The 14436-nt window shown below is 44.7% G+C and overlaps 1 protein-coding gene across 1 annotated transcript in view; it reads left to right on the top strand.

Annotated features, from left to right (window-relative positions):
- The window catches only part of Kcnmb4 (potassium calcium-activated channel subfamily M regulatory beta subunit 4), a 55582-nt gene extending 42170 nt beyond the window's left edge, over window positions 1–13412 (top strand). The window contains exon 3 of the mRNA XM_057757430.1: window positions 12867–13412. Coding sequence (XP_057613413.1) covers window positions 12867–13035 — 169 coding nt within the window. The 3' untranslated portion in view covers window positions 13036–13412. The remainder of the gene's footprint in view (window positions 1–12866) is intronic.
- The last annotated feature ends 1024 nt before the right edge of the window (window positions 13413–14436 follow it).

Here is a 14436-nt window from a genome sequence, read left to right as displayed (position 1 = left end):
CCTAAACTTGGGGAACTTGCATTCTGGGCCTAAGTACAGGAACTGTAATTTATTTTTCTATAAATATATATTATTGATTCTAATGGATCATTTTAGTTTCTTGTGATTGTTTTGAATCTTGATTCTAGTACCTGTTGAACTGGCTACTTCTTCTATTCTAACATGCGCGTGTGTGTGTATGTGTGTGTGTACATGCATGTCTGTGTTGATACACTTGCGTGCATGTACATGTGTGTTCATTCACAAGGAGACCAGAGGACAGTCTTGGGTGCTGTTCCTCAGGTACCATCCACTGTTTCTTTGGAAGCATTTCTTACTGGCTAGGGAGCCCCAGGGATCTCTCTGTCTCTACCTCCCCAGCACTGAGATGACAAGTGTGTGCCACCATGCCTGTCTTTGTAAGTGTGGTTCCAGGGATCAAACTCATGAGCTTGTGTTTGCACTTGTGAAGCGTTTTACTAACCGAACCCTTAAGTACCATGGTAATTGTAAGTCAGGAGAACTTCTGTTGATAAAGATGCTAAAAACCGCTGAGACTTAAGAGACCCATTTCGTACTGTCCCAGCCAGCATGAGCTAACTTCTATCCATCCTGCTACCTCTGTGTCAAAAGTTGCTCAAGTGCTTCGTAGACGTTAATTCCCCATTCTGTGCGGTTGGACAGGGTGTTCTGTCCATTGTCCTCATTCTGCACATGACAGAACTGAAGCCTCGAGAGGTTGAGCGGCCTATCTGAACCACATGCTTGAATAAGAGTAGCCAGGTTGGTGAATAATAAGTGTGCTTATCTAGAGGACAGTAAGGCGATTCAACACGTCCAGTGGATGCCAATCAAATCGAGCAATACTAATCCCACTTCCTTGGACATTTATTGTTTCCTTAAAGCCTGGGAACTTCTCCCATCAAGTTCTTCATAGAATATGTACTGGCTATTGTAAGGTATACATATCCTATTGAGCTGTAGACTCCTACAGTCCATTCCTTCTGTCTACTTTATTGTGGTAACTGTTTCCCATCTCCATTTCTATTTCTTTATCAGCCTCCCCAACCCACTGTTCTGCTCTCCTCGTCTTTAAGATCAACTTCCAACCTCTGTGCTCTGTTTCTGGAGTCTGTGTTCTTAACCTCCCTGATGAAGAGTTGCTAACAGGGACCAGAGTGCTAGCCCGTGTTGGGATATGATAACACAAGAGTTTCTGTTAATTCTGACCAGTGACTCATTACCGTAAACATTTTTATTGTGGTTACTACCAATGGCAAAGTCATCGGAAACACCAGCCTGCTGAATGTGCGCCTTTTCATGGCGTACCCTCGCCCAATAAATTCTGTGTGCATTTATTCCCCCCACCCCTGGGCACACTTAAGCACCCCTTCTTTTCTGTTATCTCTGCACTGTGAGCAAACGGCCACTGCATCTTTTTTTTTAAAATTCATTTATTTATTTATTAAAGATTTCTGCCTCCCCCGCCACCGCCTTCCATTTCCCTCACCGGCCACTGCATCTTGAAATGGATCGTCTCCATAAGGGAGAGCAAGCATCCACAGAACACCCCAAACAATCATGTGCCAGTGTTGGGCTGGGCGGTGGGGGTGGAGGCAGAAGAGAGTGTTCTCACCCTCACGTTTACTGCTCATGGGCAAGCCGGCGAGTAGGGTGGCCCTGAGGCCTGCCAGCCGTAGGTGTTGAGCAAATGTCGGAGAACCAAATCCCAAGAAAGCCTTTTTTAAATGCCAAAGTATGTGTCTGGAAACTGTGCCCTTTAGATTTGGAAGTTTACGACAAGGGGAGTATGCACATCTGTCTTGGGTTTTGTACACCTTTAAGGTGTAGTCCCCATCTGGAATATTAGTGGTGGTCAGATGGCAAAAGAAAAGAAAATGATATCCCTAGGAATCCATACTGCTCAATGCATAGGTGTTTTCTGTGAACTTCAAACTCAAAAAAACAAAAAACAAAAAACAAAAAAAACCATGTTCGGATGGCTATTCTGCTGTTAATTATCTGCATATTGTCTTATTGAACATTGGCTATCATATGCTCCAGGGATGACGTTAAGTTGCTGGCACACACCGGTATTGTTATTTAGTCATTGGTCACTGCTTTAATTGCCATGCATGTTTCTTAGTCGTGTATGTTCTTTGTAAGAGCTTGTTAAGGAGAGACTTACCCTATAGGAATAGAGCCTCAAAACTAATTCAGCTAATTTTATAATTCAGAAGCATCTTAAGATCTGCTTAATGCCTTGTAGCGAAGAGACACAATTATAAAACAGACAACAACAACACCGAGTGTAAAAGCTATTGTTCGTGTATCCTGTAGTATGTAATTTAGGGGTCCAGACGTGTGAATCATTGGTTGCCTGGGTGGAAGTGCTAGGCCTGCTTCTCTTTTTTTGTGTGTAGTTCCAAAGCGCATATATATATATATTCTTCTAATTATTTAACTTAAAAATAGCTGCTTGGTGTACAATACATTGTAGTGAAGCAGGGCTTCTAATATATATAATATATATATATAATATATATATAATTGGGAACCTTGTAGAGTTCATTAGAATAGAAGGTAGCCCTTCCTTCAGACTTGCAATATACACGGTACTCAGCTGTCCTTTTCCAGCCCAAGGTGCATTGTTAAATCTTTTTTCCACAGCTGCCAGAATAATAGTGCGTTACTAACACACAAGGGGTATAAACATGAAGAAATGGACGTGTGACTGGCTTTTCTTCATTGAGGATCTAATGATAGAGAACTGAGCTGAACCTAGTCAGACAGCACTGCTGGTTAGCTGAGACAATTATGGAGTGAATTGCTGTGGGGTGCGTCTGCATAGCCATGTGCCTACCTGGTGTCTTTTCATGTGGCCGTTCCCATGCCAGCAGCATTTCATAGCACGTGAGGCCAGAATAGGGATGTACCCATGAGGAGCAGGTTCGGAGGTGTCCCAGCGCAGGGAGAGCCCTTCAGCAGGATGAGTTGGAAGAACAGAAACTATCCCACAGTGGGAGAGGTTGGGCTAGACATGGATTTTGTAAACAAACAGAGAGGGGTCTGGGCAGATAGCTCAGTCAATACCTGAGTCTGATTCCCAGGAGGCACCCAGGGTGGTGACAGATGCTTTTAGTTCTTGCACTGGGGAGGCATAGAAGACAGGCAGCTCCCTGGGTATCTCTAGCCAGCCATACTCAGCTTCGTGGTAAGTCCTGTGTCAGTGAGAGACCCTATGTCTTAGTTACTGCTGCTGTGATGAAACAAATACCTTGGTGAAAGCACCATGGGGAAGAAAGGGTTTATTTGGCTTCTCTTTCCACATCACTGTCCATCACTGAAGGAAGTCAGGACAGGAAACTCAGGCAGGTGGGATGGGCGCTACCCACGGTGGGCTGTGCCCTGCCTCATGAATCACTGATTAAGAAAATTCCGTACAGGCCTGCCCACAGCCTGGTCTTACAGAGGCATTTTCTTAATTGAGGTTTCCCTCCTCTCCAATGACGTCAGCTGTGTCAAGTTGACATAAAACTACCCAGCACAACCTGTCTCAAAGAATGTGGGTAGTGCCCGAGGAATGTTCCAAGGTTGACTTCTGGCTTACACACATGGACGCGCGCGCGCACATCCCCCCTCCACGCACTCGTACACACACCCTTACACACGTGAACATACATATAGGCATACCCACTCATAGAAAACAAAAAGGCAGAGAGGCAAGCAGAGGAGTAAATATGATCACTTGTTTTTGAAATTATCTGAAAATAGTTGGCACAATCTGTAGAAACACAAGTAAATACGCATGACTGTTTGGGCGAATACAGCTCTGGCATTTGCAGTTTACAACAAACAGATACAGCCTTTGCAAAGATCCCCTGGAAGGCTAGGATCGCATTTCCCCCTCCGGATTTGCTCGGCTGCAGTTCGGTGACATAGATTTTTACTCCATCCTCTGAAGCCTTTTGCCATGCCGCTCACATTTGTGGAGCTCACGTTTTGAGCTTAGCAGAATGCAGAGCTCTTCTAGATGTAGGTCCGGGAACCCCAGGGAGATCATCTAAGTGGAGCTGAGCAGATGCTCGGTCCATTCTTTTGTGAGAAACCCCCTGGGTGTGGCTGAGCCTGCTGTCTTCTACCCCTGACTTGTGACACCCTTGCCATCTTGACTTTTCTCCCGGGAACCATGGGGACAAAAGTGTTTCTTGGCCTCCTTTAAGATGCCACTGGTGCACACGTTGGGCCCACTCGTGTTCAGACAGGAAGGAGATACAGTGACATTTGAGGGGATTCCTTACCCTGCTCATTTCCTTGAGAACCAAAATGTTGAAGCTCTTGCCAGCCTTCCAAGCACCCAATGGAATCCCGGCTCATGTGCTTATTTTGGGTTCATCGGTGTGTTTGTCTTCTTCTCCCGGGAAACGGTTTCTCACACCCACGTTGCAAGTGTGCAATCTGCGATTATTCCGTGTCCTCCGAGCCTGCAGCGAGGGCTGAGAACATGATTCAGCTTAGGGAAATGACAGAAAATGGGGCTGTTAGAGTGAGCTTCCAAAAACGGTCTCTTTTTACGTGTGCAGTCGCTCTGCTGGTGTCAGCCCCTGTCCCTAGAAACAAGCGGATTTGAACACTAAGCTGCTAGCATCCCAATGTTGGACGGACCTAGGAGGCATTGTTACTTTCTTGTTGCTGTGGGAAAACACCTGACTAAAGCAACTTCAAGGAGTTGCAGCTTTATTGCAGCTCACAGTTTGAGAGTTCATGCCAGTATGGCAGAGAAGCCTCAGTGTTGAAGGCCGTTGTGGCTGTGTGACCGGAGCCAGAGGCAGCTGGCCACGTTGCTTCTGCAGATTGAAAGCAAAGAGATGAAAACTAGTATTATTTTTTTCTAAGTCAAAAGTTCATACTTTCTGCTTGCAAATCTTGACAGTGATCCCTGCATTTTTTTTTTCCCTGAGAAATTAGGAGCTTTCATAGACACAGGTTACACCTAACAAGTGTTTGATGCCAGCACTTCAAGAGTCAGGTTGAGAAGACAGGTTGTTAAAAAAAAAAAAGAAAAGGAAAAAGCAGTGAGCACTTAGCATGATTCGAACCAAAAGATGCATGTCACTGTGTAAGTGCAGAGCCACAGCAGCTCCCTCAGGGTTCTTCAGTTGAGACAGTCACTGACATGGGCCTCATCTGTAGCTGGGGACCGCCCTCGGCATCATCTAGTTCTGTGAAAGGATGTTTGTAGGATGTGTTTTAGCACAAAACTTCTGTCTATGTTCCTAATGAAGGCTCTGATGTTAGGGGCTGTTTTCTTGCCTCTTCCTGGCGTGTGTGATAGAATTGGAAGACATCATTTGCTTGTGGGACATATCCTGTTGGTCACCTTTGCTCCCCGTGAGCCCGCCATGCAGGATGGATGCTCGCTGTTCATGACACGGGGGATCAAGGAGCAACAGAGTCCTCTCTGCCAGGATTTTAATGAGATCAGAGGGACTGCCCGTGACTACCTCCTTACAATGTTGTAGTTTTACGCAAAGGACCTCAACTAAGAGAGGAAGTGGTTAGATTTGGGGCATGCATACAAGGGTGGCAAAGAAAAGGCTCCAGTGATGGCCAGATTGGCCTTTAGGAGGGGAAGTTTGTGACAGTGTTTGCCTCTGCAGACATGAGTGGTCTGTGAAAACTGGACCCCTCAGAGAAGAAATGCATGGTAGCCTTGGATCCCAGAAGTTGCATGGTTATGCAGAGGAGGAAATTTCTAGAAAGAGTTTGTCTTGTCTGTGTAATTTCAAATGTCTTCAGCTTAGGCTAACTTTCTGCCACCTCCAGGATCCCACATTTCTCATGCCTAACCACAGTAAAGCTTTGTGTGTATGTGTCATGTGTTCGTATGTTTGCATGTGCTCTTGTATGCGTGTACATGTGCTCATGTGTGTGCATGTGCTCATGTGTGTTTATGCATGTGCTCATGTATGCGTGTGCTCATTTGTGTATATGCATGTGTTCATGTGTGTGCATGTGCTCGTGTGTGCTCATGTGTTTGTGCATATGCTTGTGTGTGCGCACATGTGCTCATGTGTGTGCATGTGCTCATGTGTGTGCTTGTGCTCATGTGTGCATGTGTTCATGTGTGTGTGCATATGCTTGTGTGTGCACATGTGCTCATGTGTGTGCATGTGCTCGTGTGTGCTTGTGCTCATGTGTGCATGTGTTCATGTGTGTGTGCATGTGTTCACGTGTGTTTGTGCATTGCTTGTGTGTGTGCTTGTGCTCGTGTGTGCACGTGTTCACGTGTGTGTGCATGTGTTCGTGTGTGTTTGTGCATGTGCTCATGTGTGTGCGTATGTGTTCATATGTGTGTGCATGTGCTCATGTGTGTTATGTGTGGAGGCCAAAAGACAACCTCAGGTTTCATTCTTCAGTAGCCTTCAGTCTTTTTCTTTTTTCCTTGAGACAGCTCATTAGCTTGGAGCTTACCAATAGACTGGTCTGGCTGACCAGCAAGCCCCAGGGATCTGCCTGTTTTTGGCCTCCCCAGTGCTGGAATTCCAAGTGCAGGCCACTGTGGCCAGCATTTTCCACCTGGATTCTAGGGGTCACACTCAGGTCCTCGGCCCACTGGTGGTATGTCATTTAAATATTTTTTCACATGTTTAGACTTATGTAGAAAATTTTATAAGGCCAACTGAGAAACGTACCCCCACACAGACTGAGTTAAGCTGTCAGAGAACACATCACTAGCTCTTCTGGTGGCTCTTCATTCTGTTACCTCCAGGGCAAGAGCACAGAGCGCCCATTCTCCAGCCTTAGGGTTTCTTTCGGTCTGGCGCATCCGATGTCAAAAGCCAGGCTGATCCCGGCCCAGTGTTGTGACAGCATCGTTGGACTGAGTTTGCTCTCAAGGGTGATAGACATACCAAACTCTGCAACACTGTTCAGTCCTGCAGATCGGAGGCTTTAGACTCAGTGTGCTGAGAAGCCCTGAAGCGATTTCATCATTAACACTGAGGAACTGCAGTCCTGGTCCTTCAAAATGCAACATATTCATTCGTTTAGGTAAAATGCAGAATATTTTTTCTTCTAGGTTAGCCTAACAAAATTCCAAATTCTCTTGTTTCTTTTCTTATGTAATAGCAGTTGGGTAGCTAGTATTTTCTTCCCCACACCTTTGAGTACCAGGAGGCTCATAGATAAGTTTTATTTAAACTAAGAGTGGTGGCTCTTCTTGGTGACGTTTTCCCTTTATCCCCATTCTAATTACATTGCTCTTCTTCTCAACTGTCAGATTAAGGACTTTGTTTTATTCAAATCTTCTGTTTGTATTGTTCTTTTCAGGTTCTTCTTGAAACTAGGTTGTGTTATAAATAATAAGTAAGGTTTAAAGCAGGCCTAGATGGCACCTGTCCACAAGGCTTGAGTGATGAAACCTTCATAGTTCAGTTTTTGGTGTCCTTTGGCAATGCAACCATGTCAGAGCCCTGGCATGTGGGGCTTAGGCCATGCTTGTGGAATTATTTTGATTAAAGTAATTATGAAATATTTTAGAATTTAAAATCCCCCCCAAGTGTGAAAATGTTTCTAATGATGCAGTATGTTCTGAGTCAGGCTTGGTAGTTTATAACAATAAATGTAATATGTAAACATTGTACATCTTCCATTGCTTGGGAGGACCGGAGTTGGCAATGCGCACAGTTCAGGAGTCAAGTGTGCACACAATAGTGCAAGGCCACAGGTTCAGTACCAAGGACCAAAAGGGGGTATGTGTGCGAGGGAGGATTTATCAAGGTCAATTCCAAATATACAAAACTGAAAAGACAAGGCAAGAGGACTGGAGCTGGCAGAAGGATGTCTCATTGTTTTGCTAAAATGGGTCAAAATGTTAACATTGTAGCAGTTTTCATGATGGGGGAAAAAATTCTGTGCTAAGACAATGGAAAGAACTTCTGATGCTCTAGAAGGGCCTCTGTTCCCTGTAAGATCTCATGGAGACAGCGCTTTTAAGTGGGTCCTCTTGGTTCATGGTTGGTATAGTTTCCATAGTATCATATTCATAAATTATGAAATCCAAATTATGGGTTGTGTGTAGTACGTGTGTGCAAGTGTAAAGTGTATACATTTGTTTATGTGGGTGCATGTGCACATGTGTGCAGCTGCATAATATACATGTGTGGAGGCCAGGGGCTGATGTCAGGTGTCTTTCAGTATTGCTTAGTTAGCTTGTCTTATTTCTTCCTCTGAAACTCATTATGCTGTGGCTGGCCTCAAACTCACTGAGTTGACCCCTATTCTGCCTCCGGAATGCTGGGATTAAAGGTGTGTGTCATGCTAGGCTATCATGTCTTTTGAGACAGCATCTCTTACAGCATCAATTAGCTTGCTGATTGGCTAGATTGGCTGCCCAGTGAGCTCCAGGCATTCACTTGTCTCCACCCCCTCTAGTTGTAGGATTCTGGCCGTGCAAAACTAAGTTCAGGTTTTACTAAGTTCAGGTTGCTGGGGGCATGAACTCAGACCCTCATTATCACCCAGCAGGCACTTCCCAGCTGAGACATCTCCCCACTCCCTGTTGAGATAAGAACAGATTAAAGAAACCCTTTATTTTATTTTATTTTATTTTATTTTTTTAATCTCCGTTTTCTTTCCCCACTGGTCAACAGAACAAGTACCGTGGGCTGTGACTTCTCCTAGTTGATTAGGCAAAGTCAAAGGGGATCAATTTTCTGTTTTTAAGATGATGTATCCCAAACCTCTGGTTTTATCTCAATTGTTGGAGTGGAGGCTGGCCTAGGAGGCATCCTTCTCGGTTCTCATAGGAAAACCGAAGGCCTCCTATGACCAATTCCACACTGTGGTCTGATTGTTCAACTCTTAGTCTCTGGCCTGCCTGTAGCTCTGTCTGCTCCTATGAGGGTCCACAGTAAAGCGCTCACAAGCATCAGGGCCTAGGTATCAACTAGCATTGGATAGTCGGAGAAATGGCTAACTAGGGTACACTCTGCCTTCTTTCGTTAAGAATCCTACATAATGCTGCTTGCACAAGTATAGGTAGAGTCACCTCAGAGTTCCTACAAGACTTCTGGCCCCACAACTTCATATTTTGAGGAAGTTGAATGAGGGGTTGAAACAAGTACCACTTGAATCTAGTTTGAGAAAAGCTGGCTTACAGGTAAATAAATAACACAACTTAAAAAAAAATTAACACCGATATGGTTTCAAATTATTATGCTATCACTTTAAGCTGTGTGAATTTAAGCAACCTAATCCCTTCCAGTGCTCCCTTGAAGGAATTTCGAACACAGTAATTTTGAGGACGAGATAAGATGTAATGTCCTAGGGTTGGAGAGGGCTCTGCAGTTAAGAGCTCTGTCTGCTCTTCCCAGAGGACCCTAGTTCAATTCCCAGCAACCACATGGCAGCTCACAACGTCTGTAACTCCAGGTCCAGGAGGATCTGACACCCTCTCACAGACATACATGCAGGCGAAACACCAAGGAACATGAAAGAAAGAAAGAAAGAAAGAAAGAAAGAAAGAAAGAAAGAAAGAAAGAAAGAAAGAAAGAGATAATAAATAAATAAATAATGAAATATCCTGCCGTAGTGTTTGCCAGGGAGCAGGTGCTTAGTAAATGCTAAATGTAAGTAAGCAGCGAGCCAACAGAAGCGTCGTCTTCATTACCACAAGGTCCATTCGAAGCTGCACGCAGGCATTTCCTACAGTTCCTGGCTATACTTGCTCTTCTTTCGGGATGCTCACTCCTTCCTCATTTGGTTTCCATTACAATCCCCACGCCCTGCAAATGGACCCTTGGGTAGAGAGTATTGTGTTTGACCTTTTTGTCTACATTCAATGAAGTTCCTCTTCATTTTGACCATATAACCATGAAAAAAAAGTGAATTCTAAGTCAAATAGTTTTTGGCCAACCAACCCAGAGGACATAGATGACTGAGGCAGGAGAGTACCTTCAATTACAGTACGATAAGCCCAGTCAAAATGGAAAAACTTAGGCTAGAAGAAGCAATTTAAAGGTGATCTCAGTGAATCGTATAATCACGGGACTGGTGACCTGAGAAATGAGGGTTTCCTATCCAAGGAGATTGTGGGGCACCTTAGAGCTGTCTGAGGTAGAGACAGGCGTGCATGGCTTTGAAGGAAATGTGTATGATAATTTTTTCTAGCTCTAAAGAAGGATTTGTTGAAGCAGTTCAAATGCAGCTCGCATGAGTCATTTACTTTGTCACGTAAAGCTTTGAAACAGAAGTGTTGCCCAGGAACAAGGAGATAGAATTCTAGAGAGTTTCTGAGGAAGACAAGCTTCCGGGTCCAGCAGTTTCCGGTGGCTTCCTTCTCTCCTGCCCGTTTCCTTCACATCTTCTCCAAGACTTGTTCTTCAAACTGTGTTTCAGACAGTCTGTACGGCCTGTATGGCAGTTCCGGCATCCCTCCTGGAGCGGTTTCCCTGGCTCATTTGTTTGATATGTGATAAAGGCATTCGGCAATATCCTAAACAGTGACTGGAGAGAGCATACCAAAGCAGATCTACACAGAAGCATTTTACCAGAAAATTAGTTATAAAAACACATTATTCATGCAAATTACACATGCGGTTGCTATAGAAATGAAAATCCAAATCCCCTTCCCTCTCCTTTTTCTTTTTCCCTGGTACCAAATGTATTCATATTGCTGTGTATCTGACCTCTTTGATGAAGAATCTAAACTCCTCTTTGTATCAGTAGTTTTAAAGACATAGAATAGAGTGTTCCACAAAGAGCATCCTGGGAGACAGGTTGGACCTTCTCTTGCACACTGAGGTAGGGTCATCTTCCAGCTGTGTAGCTGGGAAGAGGGCCGAGGCAGTGTTGGCAGTAAAGACTCCAAAAGTGACTCCGACTGCCTTGAGCCTCGGCTGTTCTGGGGCCTTGACTTCTTTTTTTTTTTTTTTTTTTTTTTTGGTTTTCGAGACAGGGTTTCTCTGTAGCTATGGAGCCTGTCCTGGAACTAGCTCTGTAGACCAGGCTGGTCTCGAACTCACAAAGATCCGCCTGTCTCTGCCTCCCGAGTGCTGGGATTAAAGGCGTGCGCCACCACCGCCCGGCTTGGGGCCTTGACTTCCACTCCTTCCGGTGCAAGCATGAAGTTTCTTTTTCTTTTTCTTTTCTTTTTTTCTTTCTTTTTTTTTTTTTTGGTTTTTCAAGACAGGGTTTTTCTGTGGTTTTGGAGCCTGTCCTGGAACTAGCTCATGTAGACCAGGCTGGTCTCGAACTCACAGAGATCCGCCTGCCTCTGCCTCCCAAGTGCTGGGATTAAAGGCGTGCGCCACCACCGCCCGGCCGGCATGAAGTTTCTTTAACGTGTACATGGACAATAAGGCTGCAGCCCAGGCAGCTCTTCAGTCAGCAACAGCAAAAAGTTATTTAATAATAAATCCATGTAGAATGACAGGTCACAGCCCTGTTGCACCTTACAGCAATAAGAAAAAATAAAGGATCAGAACTTAAGTGAATGACAGCCCAGGTCATGAAGACAATGGGCCTGTGATAGGAGTAGCCGGAGTGATTGGTGCAAGCTGACGGTGATCTGGGCCTCGCTGCCACAGTTTTTCTGCATTCATTTAATACAACTTGTCATTGAAATGCCAACTAGAATCTCACTTCATGCACAAAAATTGAAATTACGCACCAAAGAAGAAAAGCACATTTCGTATCCAGCCTGCACAGCTGTCTCGGCTGATGCTGTGTGGCAACTTCCCGATACAGAAAAGAGAAATACCCAGTGTTCTTTATCAGCCTTCTGGGAAATAAGAGCTAGTACCAGTGAAAGCTCCCACGGGTATATTTCCCTGTTAAAGGCACTGCTGTTGGGCTCTGAAGCCTTTGATTTTCTTGGGGATAGTGGGATACATTATTCTGCAACATTTTTCTGAAGGCAGAATAGGTACATAGCCTACAGTAGTAGGAGAACAGAGCCAACTTTGCTTTGGGTGGAATGCAAATATTTCATAAAATACAAGCCTCTTGTATTAAAATTGAACTCCCAGACATCTGTCTAATCACGAAAGGTGGGAGAGCGTGGTTTGTGGAGCCTGTCTCAATCTTTGCTTTCTATCAGAGACAAACGTGGGAACTGAAACAATGTTCACACTGACAAGAGAGAAATTGATTACCACCACTTTGCAGTATCAGTGGAAAGACAGTGGGCAGTGGCTCAAATGGATGATAACGTAGAAACATAGATGATACATTCAGTCCATTGTTTTATTTTATTAATAAATGTTTTACTAGTGAAACCTTTGGTTCATATGGAACAGCTGAGATATCGTAAGAAATACCAAGGGTGCCAGGCTTTGGATGCTATGATATATGTATTAATATTTCAGTGTGTTGGTCTGCATTCATGGTTAAGCAACGGTGCAGGTTAGACACACTTGACGGCTATATACCTTCTATCGCCCTCACCCTTCAAATTAAAATCACTTGGGATCTAGCACAATGCCAAGACTGAGTGTAGGTTTGCTGAGAATGCCCACCTGTCAGTCACATTCAGCTTCATCTATGCCCGTTGACCAGTGAGGTCAAAAGAAAGGAAGAAAAAGGGAGCAATTTTGTGTGGAAAAAAAAATGACAGCAAAATAATGCTATACCTTTGACTTTTGCAGCATGCAAATGATATAATAAATGATATGCAGATTTGCACCAATTGCTTGATTCAAGAGCTCACAGCTTTTGGAAATGGGTTTGAAGCAGAAAGTGCGGTGTCTCTCCAATCAAAGTCATGACTTTCAAGTGTGATTATCCCCTTGGGCCGGAAATCCAGTTCGCATGCGGGTTGGAGAGTTTCCGATGCTGTTATGAGAGTCTGACCGCTCTTCTTTCCTTGTCCTCCACTCTTACAGACCAGAGGATGTTCTCCTACGCCGCACGCATGATGACATCGTCCTCCTGCACTGCTTCCTCTGGCCAGTGGTGACATTTGTGGTGGGCGTGCTCATTGTGGTCCTGACCATTTGTGCCAAGAGCCTGGCGGTCAAGGCAGAAGCCATGAAGAAGCGCAAGTTCTCCTAACGGGGACGAGGATTGTGGGAAGCCATGCCCAGAGGCTGTCCCATCAGGTCAGCGCTCGCCTGCCCCGCAGAGCCCACATTTGGTGGCGCAGGAGATGGAAGGGGCCGCAGCAGGCCTCCGCGAGGCCCCTTCTTCAGTGGCGGCAGAAACAGGCGCAGCTGGAAGAGTCAGGAACTTATCACCTGTATCCCCCATGCTGTAGCAGTGGCTAAAGGGTCAAGCTCTTAGCTATATGGAGTGACTGTTTGGAAAACCCTCTAAGAAGTTGGTTTTCTTTGGAAAGTACAGTATCTTATTTGTATAGTGTAGCATACAAACCAGTATGATTTATGCTTCTTACAAATATTAAAATGCAGTGCTCTGTGGTTTTTTTTCTATTTTCTTTTTTTTTTTTTACGCTTAGATCACCAGGGTGTTAAAACAAGGGTCTAATGGTTTTCACTTGACTCTGCTAGATGAATCTGCAGAACCACTGACCTTAGTCCATGACTACCAGTTTCCTTGAGTAGATAGTACCTTGACTCCTACTTGAAAAAGGAATTCTATGGTGGTAACTCAGCCTCTGGCCACTCCGTTTCTTTTCCTTTGAGGACTGAGGAAGCATCCTCCACTGCCTGCCTTTGCGTGGCTGTTATTTCCAGCCAGATGACTTTGCGAGAGAGGGACCTGATTCTGAAGAAGGCTTTTCCAAGCTCTGGGGACACAGAGTTCTCATTCATCTCTTCATGCGATTTATTCATTTATTTGAAGTGCTAGGAATCCAAACAAGGGCGTTGCACATATTAGACAATCTCCGGACCATTGAGCCATATCCCCAGCCTCATTGTTCCTCTTTTTTTTTTTTTTTCCCTTTTTGGCAGATTTTTATCCCTGTGCAGTAGAATATACCTGACATGAAGAACACTCTTCAGTTTAGAGTTAAGTGCCGTTTTTCTTCTTTTTTTTCTTTAAGGACTTTAAACAAAGTCCGTTCAAGCATCTCATTTTCCTTGCCCTGATGTTCTGATGTCAAAGCAGCGTGACTGCTTGCAGTTGTTCAGTTTGCTCAGACAGAGCTGGGGATGCAGCCTGGCTCACCCCACTGCCGCTGGGCTTTCGGTACCTTCAAAAGTACATCAAAGCCAGGCATGGGGGCACACATGGATTTCTCTGTGTGCAAGGTCTACATAGTGAGTTCCAGGACAGCCAGAGGTACACGGTGACACTCTGTCTCATAAAAAAAAAAAAAAAAAAAAGAAAGTGCACCAGAAAACCCATCACCTTTGCACCTGTCCATACACTCGAATTCCAAACACCAATTGTGAGTCTCAGCAGATGTCAGATCCGCCCTATTTACCGCCCAGAATCGAGCCTTCCTTCAGGTGCAATGACGCACACTTCCAGCTTAGCGTCAGGTCTCAC

The sequence above is a fragment of the Chionomys nivalis genome, chromosome 25 (assembly GCF_950005125.1).
Source record: "Chionomys nivalis chromosome 25, mChiNiv1.1, whole genome shotgun sequence".
NCBI classification, from domain to species: Eukaryota; Metazoa; Chordata; class Mammalia; order Rodentia; family Cricetidae; genus Chionomys; species Chionomys nivalis.
Note: the sequence above shows the minus strand (reverse complement) of the source record. Positions and strands in the feature narration are given on the sequence as shown.